The sequence below is a fragment of the Hypanus sabinus genome, chromosome 6, assembly GCF_030144855.1.
Source record: "Hypanus sabinus isolate sHypSab1 chromosome 6, sHypSab1.hap1, whole genome shotgun sequence".
Classification (NCBI taxonomy): Eukaryota; Metazoa; Chordata; class Chondrichthyes; order Myliobatiformes; family Dasyatidae; genus Hypanus; species Hypanus sabinus.
In genome coordinates, this window is record NC_082711.1 from 169,124,149 (window position 1) to 169,139,560 (window position 15,412).

General features: G+C 37.2%; 1 protein-coding gene across 5 annotated transcripts in view; it reads right to left on the reverse strand.

The window, feature by feature from the left end:
• The window catches only part of nlk2 (nemo-like kinase, type 2), a 141,866-nt gene that overhangs the window by 46,375 nt on the left and 80,079 nt on the right, over positions 1 to 15,412 (reverse strand). For all 5 annotated transcript variants that reach the window (XR_009512843.1, XM_059973467.1, XM_059973470.1 and 2 more), the window contains exons 4-6: positions 8,299 to 8,405; positions 5,150 to 5,235; positions 1,952 to 2,161 (exon numbers count right to left, since the gene is read on the reverse strand). Coding sequence is in view for 4 of the 5 variants with exons in the window: in XM_059973467.1 (XP_059829450.1) it covers positions 1,952 to 2,161; positions 5,150 to 5,235; positions 8,299 to 8,405 (403 nt within the window). In the remaining variant the exon portion in view is untranslated. The remainder of the gene's footprint in view (positions 1 to 1,951; positions 2,162 to 5,149; positions 5,236 to 8,298; positions 8,406 to 15,412) is intronic.

Here is a 15,412-nt window from a genome sequence, read left to right on the forward strand (position 1 = left end):
AAAATAGAAAATGAGTTTTTTTGTAATGATATTAAGAGATGTTACCAAGACCCACAAACAGGGCTATACAGTTAAGACTGAGTCCTGGAATAAGCTTGAGGCTGAACAAGATTTACAAATTTACTGAAGAGATCTTTGTACTGTTTTCAATTATTTTTTTTGAAAATTAAATATTTTAGATTTGCATTTTCATTTCTTCTCACTTGCCCATCTATCTTTGAAAGAGTTTTGTTTTAAACCAAGAGGTTCTTTACAAGTAAAGGTTTGGATCAAAATTCCTATTGGAATGAATCATAATCAGTTCCTTACACATAAACCTAATGAAACCTGCTACAGCTGTATTAGTCCCATGGAATGTTTCAAAACACTTCTAAAAACCAACTTTTAAAAATTTGACCTATTTATAGGATTACCTAATGCCTGCAGATATTGGTTCTATTTATATAATTTGGCACACTAGATTACATTTTATCCTATATAACGATTGTTTTTACTTATATTTTATTGTCTCTTTTTACGACTATTGATTTACCTTTGCAATCTACAATATATAAAGCACATTGCGCCCTCATCTCAATGTATGAAAGGTACTACATAAAATTATCTATATACTACTAAAAGTCTCATGCTTTGTCTGTCTGTGACCTCCAATTAGCGCAAACGGTGCATTACAGTGGTACTTTTTTTGGCTAAATCGACTTAAAATGCGCTAACTTACAGAATGCAGGCAAAGTTCAGGGTTATATATTCGTATAAAATTGCTCATTTGCCAAAATCAACAGTCCTGCTTTCACCCGAGAGCCAATCTACCATCATGGCCAGCCTTAGCAGCTTCACCAACCGGAGCAAAAGGGCAGGACAGCTCTATTTTCGAGTGGTCAGATTCTGCTAATCACCTTCACCATCAGCATGTGCAGGATTGGGACAGATCTAACTACCACCCATCAAATAAGAGATAAGTAAATCTTATTTCAATGATGTGCTTCGAGACATCCATAAAAACCCTTGCTGCAATCAAAGGACAGCGGTCACGTCCATTTAGGAGAGCGCCAACCACATCATCGAGAATAATCAGCATCTTGGAGACTTTGGTGTTACTGCTTCATATCTGAGTACAGTGAAAGGTTTCAATGGGACATTCAATCATGTAGAAACAGTATCAGGGCAGCTGGAATCCATTGATGCTGGCTAATTATTGATAGATTAAAAAAACTGGCACACTGAGTACAAACGAAAATGATCAACAAAGCATTTTTAGCTTAGTTGAACTATTACAAGGTGTCAGCACCAGCACCGCTGTGCAATTAAACTCATTATATTCAATGAAAGTTAATTCCTATGTGATGCAAGTAGTCTAAAATTATATTTGTGTTCAGCTTCAAGCAGACTATGATAAACAAAAAAAATCTGAGGGGGCACCACTTTAAAAAATTGGTGCTGGAGCTGCAGGATAGAAATGGGTCCATGATTGAAAAGCAGATTGCAGTCAGAGCTAGAGACGAAACGTGGAAAAACTGAACAATTTTTTCAAAAGTTAAAACTGGGAAATGCTCAACATCTCCAAATGTATCACATGATAACCCGTCAACACCACCCACCCCCACCAGCGGAAAGGGACTGTGTCTGTGTATTTGCCTTGCTACGCGTCTCCTTTAATAAACTGAGTTTTTCATCTTCAATTTCCAAAGCAAAGCAATACCAACAGCATTCTTGAAAATTTAATGATTATTCTGGTCATATTAGACCGCACTACCTTTCTCTCAAAGGGTGCCCCAACGGGTCACCCCGTTGTCTAGTTATAATTACTAACACATGGACATTTCACATTTTGCTGTGACTGTCTTAAAATGGGTTTTTAAAATAGTGGAACATCTCAGTCAATACATATGGAATTTCATGCCTTTAAAAAAATAAAAGGATATTAAAAACTTATTTCAGTCAGTTGAATTACCTGTTGAATGGGACTTTGAGCCTGAAATAAGATTCTACGACCTAAGAGTTCTGCAAAGATGCATCCTACAGACCAGATATCAATGGCATTAGTGTAATGGCGACTGCCCATCAGGATCTCTGGCGCTCGGTAATACTGAGTGACAACTTCCTGGGTCATATGACGAGACTCATCAAGTTCTTCTACTCTGGCAAGGCCAAAGTCACAGATCTGCAAGAAAACAAAATGTTTAAGAATTCTAGCAATAAATGCCAAAGCTATAACATTATATTAAGTTAAAAAAAAACTAAAATAAAAAATGGCAATTATCAAATTTAAAAGAACATTTTATGAAAGCAACTGAACTTAAAGGGATTTTGCATTTTAAGGTTAGGTGGTACAATAAAATAGAAATGTTTCTGATTCAAGGAATTTGCTAAGCAATAAAATTAACTCAATAATGCCATTATATTAGATTATTAAAAAAATGACATCTAGTTGAAAGTCTACAGCTATAAGAAAATTATTCAATTAATGTATCAACACTTGAACAAAATACTTAAGTCTTTCATTCACAATGAAGAACAGGCAAATGTTCAGGAGGCACAAATTGCCAACGGTTCATTTCACTGGATCAGCTGAAGAACTGCACAACTAAGAGATCACAATTCAACAGCAGCAGACAAGAAATTGCAGATGTTGGAAACTGGTGCAACAAACAATTTCTTGGAGGAACTCAAGTTGAGCAGCATCTGTGGAGGATAAAGAACTATTGATGTTGCAGGTCAAAAACTTGCACTGACCGATGAGTTCTTCCAGATTGTTTCTCACTGTGCTAAACTATCTGACCTTGAAACAGCTAAGCAGTTTTTTGTACTTAGTCAGATGGAAATTCTAAGCTTCCTGCTCCTGATCAATATAAATCATTTGAAGTGCAAACTTGAGATGTCACAGAAGCCAGCATCAAACTAGGATGGATTAAGATTCTTTGTCTTGGAGACCCATGTGCTTGGGTTCATTCTTCAGAAACCTTAAATTGGGATAGATGTTCCAAATACTGCAAAACTTCCCCATCACAGATTTGAAAATCAAAATTATTTGCTTGGATTAGAATGGGAATTGTGTCCACCTTTAGGATTAAGAAAACAATTGGGAAATTTTTCTTACAATGAAATTTAGCTCATTTGGCTTGGTTTCCCATTCTTTACCAAGCAAGTTATTTTGATCTTCAAATATGAGATAGAAAAACTGAAGCATTTGGAATACCAGCCAGAAATGACAAATATGATGACACAACAGTATTTGATTTTCTTCTATTAAACCAAGGTACCACAATAGTACTGTGCAGTGCAAGGAGACTTGGTGATATCACTTTAGTTGAACAGTAAATAATTTCATTCAAATAGTGACAACAAAAACATGCTTTCTACATCAAAGCATTCTTAATGTAATTAACCATGCATAGTTAGAAGAATAGAGAACAAAAATCCAAACAGTTTGATGTTAAGAGAAATAGAACTACAGAACCTCAAAACTGTCAGCCACTGGCTAGCAATATAAATGACTAAATCAATGCAAAAACAACTTTCAGACTAGGGAAAATCTTGCTAACAGACTACTTTCTTCAATCTTTCTCCTTTTCTGAAATACATCCAATATTTCCTTATAATTGGCTTTGTATATTACTGTCAGTTCCTGATCTTAACTCTTTGAATGTCAAATCTTAAGCACTTGATTAGTTCAGCAAAATGAAATGCTTACTTGGAAAACTGTTGACTTTTCAAACTGGCTTTCACTTTGATAATCTCAATCTGTTCTTTTCTTAGTAAATGAAACACATCATTCATCAATTTTCTTCTACCGAAGTTTCAAGAATCTAGAATATTTTTGTTGCTCACTGGAGTACCTACCCTCAAGGGGCAACTCCTTAATAAAACAGACAAGCAGAACTGCACACAATGTCAAGCTAAGGTCTGACCAATGCTGTGTACATCAAAACAACTTATCCTTCATAGTTCAAAATGAGATTTAATGCCTTGGTTGACATTTATTGAAACTTGTGCTGCAGCATCATAACTCTAGTTCAAAGCAAAAAAGATGCTTATAATCAATCAGCTGTTTAACTACTAAATTAAAAAAAGGATCTAGTGCTTTCCCAATGTATATGACAAATGAACTCTTCTCGGGCTTCCAGCGGGTCAGGTATCGACTATAACTGGCGTTGCAATGACAAACTCTGCCATCTTAATGGATGATGCCTGAAGATGATAGACACTGTCATCGAAATGTCGGTTATAATTGATACCTATACCCAAATGGAAGCTTGAGAAGATTTTGATCCTAAATATATCATTCCTTCCAAACGAGTTTACTATTTTGCATTACAAAAATTTAATTTTCATCTTGCAATCTTCACACTTATCATATACTAGAAGATCACGTTCAATAGCTGTGTGTAAAACAGTGGTGGAAGCATGGTATGTAAAAACTGTTGAGTAAAAGTAACAACAGACACAAGGAGCTGAGCAAAGTTGATCGGAAGGATAATCAAGCAGGGAAGAGAATAGAGCAGCAATATCTTAAGTTTGTGGGAGTAAAAAACACTTCCCAAAAGAAGAATTGGTTCATAACAGCATTCTAAATGGAGGATGAGGCAACCGTAACTGATAAGGTAAGTCAAAAACAGCATAAAAGCAAAAGACGGCATACAATATAGCAAAAATGAATGGAAATCTAGAAGATTAGGAAGCTTTTAAAAACCAATAGAAGGAAACTAGAAAAACAGTAAGGACAGAAAACTTCATAGACACTTCATTATATTAGATATAGCACAGGATTCAAGAACCAATTGATTTTATTGAATATTATAGGCCAAATATTTACAAGGTAGTTACTTCAATATACTTTGATTTGTTCATTTTCTTTTAAGTTGTTAATATTTTTTTAAATTTCACTTCATTTTAAGGATCCCTTGTTTATTAAAATGAGTGCTTGCGTTCATAAGCAATAAAATCTTGGCCACCTTCATCATCTATCAATGGTTTTGACTCAATGCCTCTCATCAATGCACTGCCACAGATCTACATCTTGCTTCTGAATGCTAAGTGACAGTAAGATCAGTGAGGTACATCTAGGGAACTGGCTGGGCAAAAATCTTGATTCAGTAAAATGACCCACAACTAATTTACATTATATTTGCGTAAAAATATGCAAACCAACCTTGAGGACACAGTTGCTGTTCACAAGAAGATTTCCTGGTTTAATGTCCCGGTGTAATATACCAGCTGAATGCAGATACTTCAGACCTAAAATTGACATTAAATAATTAAGTGAATGTACGTAAGATTGTACACTATTTCTTCATTGATATCTGTGTTGTGCCTGTAATAGTACTGCATCACATTCTAGCAGTTTCTTAGGTGGCTCTGAACATGCTGTTTCAAGCATCTTAAGTCCTCAGATCAAAGTTTGCTCTTCTCAAATTGCACAGAATGCACTTTTAATTTCCAAAAGATGGAAACAAATTGCAATTTACAACAGCTAATTTTCATCTCTATCACAATGAAATATCAGAAAATGTTTTATCTGAAAGCTCCATAATGGAATTTAACTTTACTCAGTTGCTGCTCCTTCATGTACAAATTGAAAAGTTAGAGATTTAAGTACATATTTCTGAAAAGGTCAAATTACTCATGCATTTTAAACTAACCTATACTTCAGTTTCTTATTCTTTATGATCTGTCTGCTCAAATATATACAAATGCATCATATGCTACTTCCTTTTCCCTTTGTTGAAATACCACAGCAATTTCCAGGTGCTAATATTGTGGTTGGATACAAAAACTACATTTATACACACTCATGTCCTCTGGACACCCTAAAAGTGTTCACAACAAATTAAGTTCAGGTGAAAGGACACTGACATGAAACGTTTATTTTTAAATATTATCTTTCTCCTGTAAAAGTGTTGTCAGCATTTTCTGTTTTAAGTATTTGCTCATTGTGTTGAGAGGGACCACTGAATGCACATAAGAATGCCCCATTCAATGCCAGTGACAAACAATGGACAAACAGTTTTAATGATGTTAGCTCAGACAGAGTGGCCTGGTCTCACTATATTCATTTTAAACACCAATCTTATTTTCAACTGAAAGCAGATCAAAATTCTCTTAACTATCTATTCAAACCGTCAATATCCTTCACTCGGCAAAGTTCCTTAATCTTACCATCTTTGCTTCTTACCCTTAAACAGGCATGCCGACTCTAAATTCTTGTCAATCTTGCTTTTAAATGCCTCCTGCTCATCAAATATTGACCATTCTAACAGCTGTTCTCAATCTACTTCTGTCAAAAACCTGTCAATACACTTTTGAAATTAACTTTCCTTCATTTCAAGGCTCTGTCTTGAGTACTGACCTGATTTACCATGACTACAGATGCTGGAAACCCAGAGCAACTGAACTATGGTCACTGTTCTTCAATCAATTGCCCATCCTCACTCCTTAAGGCTCTCCCAACAAGGGAACTCTGTACTCTGGTTCAAAATACAGCTTGAATTTACAAATTCCAGCCCATCTAAGCTCCTAACACTATGGCAATCATAGTCAATCTTGGAAAAGTTAAACTTCCCCACTGCTACAACCCTAGTGCTTTCAAAACTTCCTGCAACTTGCCTTCAGATCTGTTCTTCCCATTCTTGCTAACTGTTCAGTGACCTAGATTACAAAGCCATTAAAGTGATAGTATCCCTTTATTATTCTGCAGTTCTTTTCAGATAGCCTCATTGGCCAATCCCTCCAGGATATCCTCTGAGGAGTGCTGTAATGCTCTCCTTGATCATCATCCCTTCCTTTCTGCATGCCGGAAACATCTACACATTAAGTAAATGCATTTGAAGCCTCCCTGCCTCTCATGCATCCCCTACGTGTCTGATTTTCTCATTTGACTTGCCCGTTTGATTTTCTACACAAGTCAGAGCTCCAACCTGCTGTCCCTATCCCTCTGCCTCACTAGTTTATATCAATGTTTTATAAAAGCTTATTCAATATTAAAGGCCATCTCAAAATCACAAAGAATGAATTTCTAGGAAGCACAGCCTGTATAACCTGTTCTAATAACTTGTACAAACTGAAATGCAATATAAATGCAAATAGATAAATGATTGATACTTGCCCTATATTATCATTGTAAACCTGAATTACAGGAATTACTTACAATTCCTGTGTTTACAACAAGCATTTAAAAATGATTACATGATTGGAACATCTGAACTTCGCTAATTCAATGTATAAAAAATTTAGAGATCGATAGCTTTGAATGTGTTCTTTTAATATGGAACAAATGCAATTCATTTTAGACTTTCAAGATAATAAGGGCAGATTCTAGGCCAGCAGGCAAGTTCAGAAAGAGTCTGAGGTTAATCTGCTGTACAATGTAAGTGAATGTAGGTAATCACTTGAAGGAGGCGGTCTTGATGTATTCTTAACTAAACAAAGAATGAGTATTCTCGTGGAAGGAGATAGACTGCAGGAAAAAAACATCGACAGACATGTGAAGAGCCTTCAAGTGATTAAGAATCAACCTGTGGAGGGGATAGAAAACTGGAAATTTATAAATATTATACTCATTCAAAAAGCAAAATAACATGCTAGGCAATCTGTTGAACATATTTCACCCATGGTTTTTTATGTGTATGTATATGCACATGCACACTATTACCTCTGTTCAAGCACAGGCTTCATAATTGCCATTGGTCTTGATCCAGAAAATCTAATGTCTATTAGCAGAAACAAGTATTGTAAGATAACAGGCTAGGAGGATGGGCAGACAAGTGGCAAACAAATTCAATACAGATAAAATGAAGCCACACAGACTGGCAGAAATAGAGAAAATGTAGATCAAATGACAAAGTTCCAAAGGAAATGCAAGACTAGGCAGGATAGACTGCATTAATATATATTGTGAGAATAGTTAGTAAAACACGTGGGATCCTGAGATTCACAAAGTGAATCAGGGATAAAACCAGGGATGCTGAGCCTGTGTAATACTGTCCAGACCACAACTCTCCATACACTTAATTATAGAACAATATTTTAAGGATGCAACAGTCTTAGAGGATATAGAACGGATTATTCAAAATGGCTCTAGGAATGAAAACATTTGAGAAAGAGAATTTGGTTCCTTTGGAGCAAAGATAACATTCAATGAGGATATATTCCATCAATATTTTAATGACAAAGGGCCTAGAAACAATCTGAGGGATGATTACTAATTAAATGAAATCTATATTTCTGCAAAAATTATTACCTGGATAAAAAATATTCTTTAATGTTTGGACTAAATGTGGATTCATCAGTAAACATACTCACCTCTCAAAATCTGGTAGAGAAAAACTTTGACATGATCAGAACTCAATGGTTGTGGAGACACAATGATCTTGTGTAGGTCGCTTTGCATTAGCTCTGTGACAACATAGCTAAAGGAATAAAAAGTCAAGGAAAAAACTAATTGCTGCAAATTAGTTCCTAGAATTTAAAGACACAACATTAGCATTAAGACGCTTTGGTTCATGCTATTAGTTGTTCAACAGACTAAGTGAGAATGTATATGGGCTGTAAAAAGGGAAACTTGTACATTTGCAATGATCACCTCAGGACTTTTTATCAACTTATGAAGTATTCTACCTATGATCTGCTATTTCAATCTTCATTTGCTTTCATTTTGATGCTGCTGCCTCTAAACATGCAAATTTTAAATCAAATTAACTAGAATTGACAAATATTTCGGGAAATATTAAGTCAATTACATACAGGAAAACCAAACAGGTTAAACTATTGGCCCTTTTTATAATCTGTATTATTTTAGCCTGAATCCTGCCTAACATCTAGTGCAGACAGTAAAAATTCCCAAATAGTTTAATAAGTGTAAATGCATCACCTATTCTGTTAATCAACATACAAAAATTCAAGATTTCCCAATTTCTGGCAAGCTCCAGCTACTGAAGAGACTGTATAATTGGCTTTGAATTTAAAAGTGGGAGAACTATAAAACTGAACAAGGTTTTTCCTGTTTCCTATCCAGAGGCCTATGCCAGATGTGCAAGTGTATATTAGCAAAGAGTAAGTTTGTCATTAGTTAAACTAGACTTCAATTTATCAATGTGTTATAAGTCATTGCCCACTACTGAGACTTCTCAAACACTATTGAAGAAACATCCCATTCATTACAACTAAAATACATTAACATTTTGCTTGGAAACATTAGAAATCTCAATGTAAATCACTTGCATCAAAATTCTTCTTAATTGAAACTTATGATTTGATGGATATCTCAGTGTATGTCCATTTATTCAGATATTAAAATTAAATAGTCAAAATTTTACCTACAGGAAAGTCATCCTTTCAAACCTGCTGAGCTTAACAGAATCAAAGATGAACAGCTAAAACAGTAACAAAGGAGATCAAATGTGCATGGGGTGGAAAAAAATTGCACTTCAACTGGTGCCAAAGCAGGTTTCAGGATGCAACATCAAATGGAAAGACCAAATGAAAAGGAAAAATAGGAAACAATGTTTAGCAACAAGCATTAATACAAACTAAAATGCTCCTCTGCTCCACCTGCCAAAAGCAGAATTTTCCGGTGGCCAACCATTTTAATTCCTATCCCCATTCCTGTTACGATATGTCGGTAAAAGGCTTCCTCTTCTGTCACAATGAGGCCACACTCAAGGTGGAGGAGCAACACCTCCTATTCCATTCTAGGTTGCCTCCATGAACATCTATTTCTCATGTTGGTATTTTTTCCTTCTTTTTCTCCCCTCCCCTTTCATTCCCTACTTGGCCCTAAAGAGAGGGCATATAATAGAGCAAGTATTAGTGGAAAATTAAGGATTGGGAAGCTTTTAAAAAAAAAACAGAAGGCAAGTAAAAAGTTTTAGGAAGCAAAGGATGGAATATGAAGGCAAGCTAGCCAATAATGTTAAAGAGCATACAAAAAGTTTCTTCAGATATAAAAAGTGTAAAAGAGAGCTGAGAGTAGATATCAGGCTGCTGGAAAATAACATTGGAGAGGAAGCAATGGGGGACAAGGAAATGACAGACAAGCTGAATAATATTTTGCATCAGTCTTCACTGTGGAAGATACCAACAAATGCCAGAAGTTCGAGAGTGTCGGGGACAGAGGTGTGTGATATTGCATTACTAGGGAGAAAGTTCTTGGGAAACTAAGATCTGAAGGTAGATAATTCACCTGGACGAGATGGTATACACCCCAGGGTTCTGAAAGAGACTGCCTGAAGAGATTGTGGAGGCAGTAGTAATGATTTTTCAAGAATCAAGTGATTCTGGCATGGTTACAAAAGAATGGAAAGTTGCAAATGTCATTCCACTCTTCCATGAGGGAGAGAGGCAAAACAAACTGTATGCAAGTTAGTCTGACCTCAGTAGTTGGGAAGAAGTTGGAGTTGATCGTTAAGGATGAGGTCTCAGGGTGTATGGAGGCACATGATAAAATGGATCATAGTCAGCATGGTTTTCTCAAGGGAAAATTTTGCCTGATGAATCTGTTGGCATTCTTTCAAGAAATAACAAGCTGGACAGACAAAGGAGTTGTGCACTTGAGTTTTTAGAAGGCCTTTGACTAGGTGCCACACATAAGGCTGCTTGACAAGCTATGAGCCCACGGTAATACAGGAAAGATTCTAGCATGGATAAAGCAATGGCTGATTGGTGGAAGCAAAGAATGGGAATAAAGGGAGCCTTCCTGACTGGCTGCCGGTGACTAGTGGTATTCCACAGATGTCTGTGTTGGGACTGATTCTTTTGATGTTACATGTCAATGATCTGGATAATGGAATTCATGGCTTTGTTGGAAAGTCTGCAGATGATATAAAGATAGGTGGTAGTTTTGAGGAAGTAGGAGAGAAGGACTTGGGTGAATGGGCAAAGAAGTGGCAGTGATAGGGAGTGTACAGTCATGCATTTTCGTAGAAGAAATAAAAACGTAGACTATTTTCTAAATGGAGAGAAAATAGCAAAAAAAAAGAGGTACAAAGGGATTTGGGAGTCCTCGTGCAGAATTTCCGAGGTTAACTTGCAGGTTGAGTCGGTGTTGAGGAAGGCAAATGCAATGATAATATTCATTTCCAGAGGTCTAGAATATAAAAGCAAGGATATAAAGCACTGGTGAGGCCTCACTTGGGGAATATTATGAGCAGTTTTGGGCCTCTTATCTAAGGAAGGACATGCTAATGTTGGAGAGGATTCAAAGCAAGTGTACAGAAACGATTCCAGGATTGAACATCCAAGGAGCTTGATGGCTCTGGGCCTCTACTCACTGGGATTCAGAAGGAGGGGTGGCATTGAAACCTATTGAATGTTGAAAGGCGCTGATACAGTGGATGTGCAGAGGACGTTTCCTTTGGTGAGGGAATCTAAGACCAGAGTACACAGCCTCAGAATAAAGGTGAATCCTTTTAGAACAGAGAGAAGGAGGAACTTCTTTAGCCAGAGTAGTGAATCTGTGGAATTTGTTGCCACAGGTAGCTCTGGAGGCCAAGTCATTGGATATGTTTAAGGTAGGAGGTTGATTAGTCAGGGCATGGAGGGATATAGGGAGAAGACAGGAGAGTGGGGCTGAGAAAGTGGATCAACCATGATGAATGGCCTATTTCTGCTGTTATTTCTTATGGTCTCTTCTCCTCACCCTCCTTCCCTTTCTCCCGTGATCCACTATATTAGATTCCCTCTTTTCCAACCCTTCATTTTTCCAATCCACCTGGCTTCACCTATCATTTTCTAGCTTGTCCTCCTACCCCCCTTCCCCCCCTTTTCATTCTGGATCTTTCCCCCTCCTTTTCAGTCCTGATGAAGAGACTTGGCCCAAACATTGACTATTTCTTTATTTTCATAGAGGCTGCATGACCTGCCTCCAGCATTTTGTATGTGTTGGCAACATGAGTGAATCTGCAGATGCTGGAAATAAATAATAACACAAAATGCTGGCAGAACTCAGCAGGCCAGACCATGGGAGAAGGTAGTGACGACGTTTCGGCCTGAAACCCTTCATCAGGAGTGAAGTAACATGGGATGGTCGAGGTGGGTATAAGAAGTGGGGGGAGGGATGAAGTAGAGAGCTGGGAAGTGATAGGCTGAAGGGAAATGGGCTAGAGGAAAGGTGGAGAATTACGGAAAAGAGAAAGAAAGGTAGGGCTGGGGGGAGATTATAGTGAGGGGGGAAAAGAGAGAAAGAGAACCAGACTAAAATTATAGATAGGGATGGGGTAAGGGGGGGTAGGGGTATCAATGGAGGTCTGTGAGTTGAATGTTCATGCCGGCAGGTAGGAGGCTACCTAGGCAGGAGATAAGGTGTTGCTCCATCAACCTGCCTGTGGCCTCATCTTGATGGTAGAGGAGGCCATGGACAGACATATCGGAGTGGGAGTGGTCTGTGGAATTGAAGTGTGTGGCCACAGGGAGATCCCGCCACTGCTGGAGGACTGAGCGCCAGTGTTCGGCGAAACGTTCTCCCAGTTTGCAGCGGGTCTCCCCAATGTATAAATGGCCACATCGGGAGGACGGTAGAGGAGGCCACAGACAGAATTCCATGGATATCCAGCAGAATCTCTTGGGTTAATAAAATGTAATAGATTTGATTTGCCTGTATATCAACAGAAGTTTCAGACAGAATCAGTCTTGAACATTAAAATTTAAACAAAACCGGTTTAAATAAAAGAACATGACTGGAAATACTATAAATCCAAGATATGGATGAGCAAAGATCCTTTAAGATTACCACTGTCGTATTTTCCATACGTAAGCTACATTGTAGAGATAAGTCAAAGTAAACATACAGGTCAACCCTGTTACACTGTGAATGGGCAGCTACCCACGTCTGCTGCAGATTTTCACCCTATTAAATAAAAAAAATACATATTCAAGAAACAAATTATCTAGCATGTTAAAGCAGACCATTAGATTTGAAGAGCAGCATCAGTAATGTCATAACTATAGTTCTGAAGGATTAATATGTTTAGCCTAGCCCATTTTTCATTAAGAAATAAGCATACTTTTCATCTTTCAAACAAAATTGTTAACCATAATAAATAGAAATAGGCAACTATAGAATTCTGAATTAATTTGATTAAGAGGCTAGCATTATGTATAGCAGTCCACTTTCACATGTTCACATCTGTTCTATAAATGTAATCCCTCATGTACATTTGCAGCATGTTGCATGTTTGAACAAGTAGGAATCCTTCCAGGCTATACTGATATGAAATTGGGCTCTATTTCAATTGGCTCCATATCATTCATCTAGATTTCTTTGGAGTCACTCATTTCAATTAGATGTCGAATTAAACACTGCAAACCCCAGAAATTTGTAATCCCTAATGACTCAACTAACTGTTTCAACAACAAAGACTACTTAAGTAAGAATTGAAAGACACCTCAGATTCAGATCTGCACTGCTCTTGATTCAAATACAAAACCGCTACATATTAACAAAACTAACGTGAGCTCAAAGGTGCCATTAATTTGAACAGCATATCTGTCTCGAGATAATCTATTTGAGGGGTTGGAGTTTGGAATAGAGCCACTGTTTACCTACGCTTCCAATATCCCTGTATTTTCATTCACCAAGCTTGAACAGATGGTGTCTGATAAGGTGCCATTCTTTTTGTTCTAAATGCTTCTGTAGTTTAACAAAAACATCTAGTTCCAGCTTCAATAGCTTTCAATACTCCAAACCAAGAGAGAAAATTTCTTCCTACATTATTTTGGAAATAGAGTAATTGCATTTCAGAAACATAAGCATAAAGCTTAAAAATCTAACATCAATGAATATTTCACATCACAAATACTTCCTTTTTTTTGCTCTAGAAAAGTGATCCACAACTCAGAATCTCAACCAGTGGAAAAAACACTGGAAGTCTTCACGAACAGAAAAAGTATCAAAAGTATTAAGTAATTAACTCCAGTTTTGCTGATTTAATAATTGGATATCAAATTAAAATTGATCAGGCAGATTATTATGTTATATAACTAGACTTTACAAATATAAATATCAAGTACTTGGGTATCCAATAGTTCTCATTTGAGAGGGTTGTTTGAGCAACAAAATCCTCTTTTGGTCATCACTGAACTGGCAAATAAATAATGGCATTATAAATGCAGACAAGTGCGAGATTTTGCACTTTGGTCAGACCAACCAGGGTAGGGCACTGGGGAGTCTGGTAGAACAATGGGATCCTAATTTATTGAAAGTGATGTCACAGGTAGACAGGGCCATAAAAAAATCTTTTGGCATGTTAGCCTTCATAAATCAATGTATTGAGTACAGAAGACGAGATGTCATGTTGAAGTTGTATAAGACGCTGGTGAGGCCTAATTTGGAGTACTGTGTGCACTGTTGGTCACCTACCTACAGGAAAGACGTAAACATAGTTGAAATTGTGCAGAGAAACTTTAAAAGGATTTTGCTGGGTCTGGAGGACCCAAGTTTGAATAGGTTAGGACTGTACTCTTTAGAACATAGAATATTGAGAGAGTTGATAGTGATATACAAATTTATGAGGTGTATGGATAGGATAAATGCAAGTAGGCTTTTTCCACTGAGGTTGGGTGGGACTACAACCAGAGGACATGGCTTAAGGGTGAAAGGTGAGAAGATTAAGGAGAACATGAGGGGAACTTCTTCGCTCAGCTTAGTGAGAGTGCCAAATGAGCTGCAAGGACAAGTGATCCATGTGAGCTTGCTTTCAACGTTTAAGAGAAGTCCGGATAGGTACAGGACAGTAGGGATATGGAGGGCTACGGTCCCAGTGCAGGTTGTTGAGAATAGGCAGTTTCAATCGTTTTTGGGTCGAAGGGCTTGTTTGTGCTGTAACTCTCTATGAAGATAATACCATTACTGTTAAAGTTCTCATTTAAAACAAGCAATGAGCCACTGTTAACAAGGAAATATATTTATTCTAAAGCATTTACTCAAATCTTCAAAAGCTGCACAGTCAGAGCTGCCTTTTGTATGACCTTAGTAGTAATCTTATTTTTTAAACAAACGCAGTAATTCAAAGCAAACTTCGTGAAATCTCTGAGATTGAGAGAATGAACCACTCAATTCACTCCATTACAGACAGGAAGGATGTGAAGGCATGCAACTTGAACTAGTGGGTGCGAGCTACAAGCAGATAAATTTAGGATAATTCCTGTAGTGTCAGAGGCAGAGGGAAGACCTGAGTACAATTTTAAAAATTATAAAATAGAGGCAAAAATAGGGTAGAAAGAATGTTTCACAGGACAGAAATGTCAAATACTAGATGACATTATATTAAAGACGAGAGAATGTATCTTTAAGGGACTGTACCAAAGAGGTGCCTGGAATGGGCTGCCAAGAGTAGTGAAAGCAGATACAATGTCATTAAAGAGGCTGTTAGATACACAATAATATAAAGGAAATGGAGGGATATGGATCATATAAAGGCAG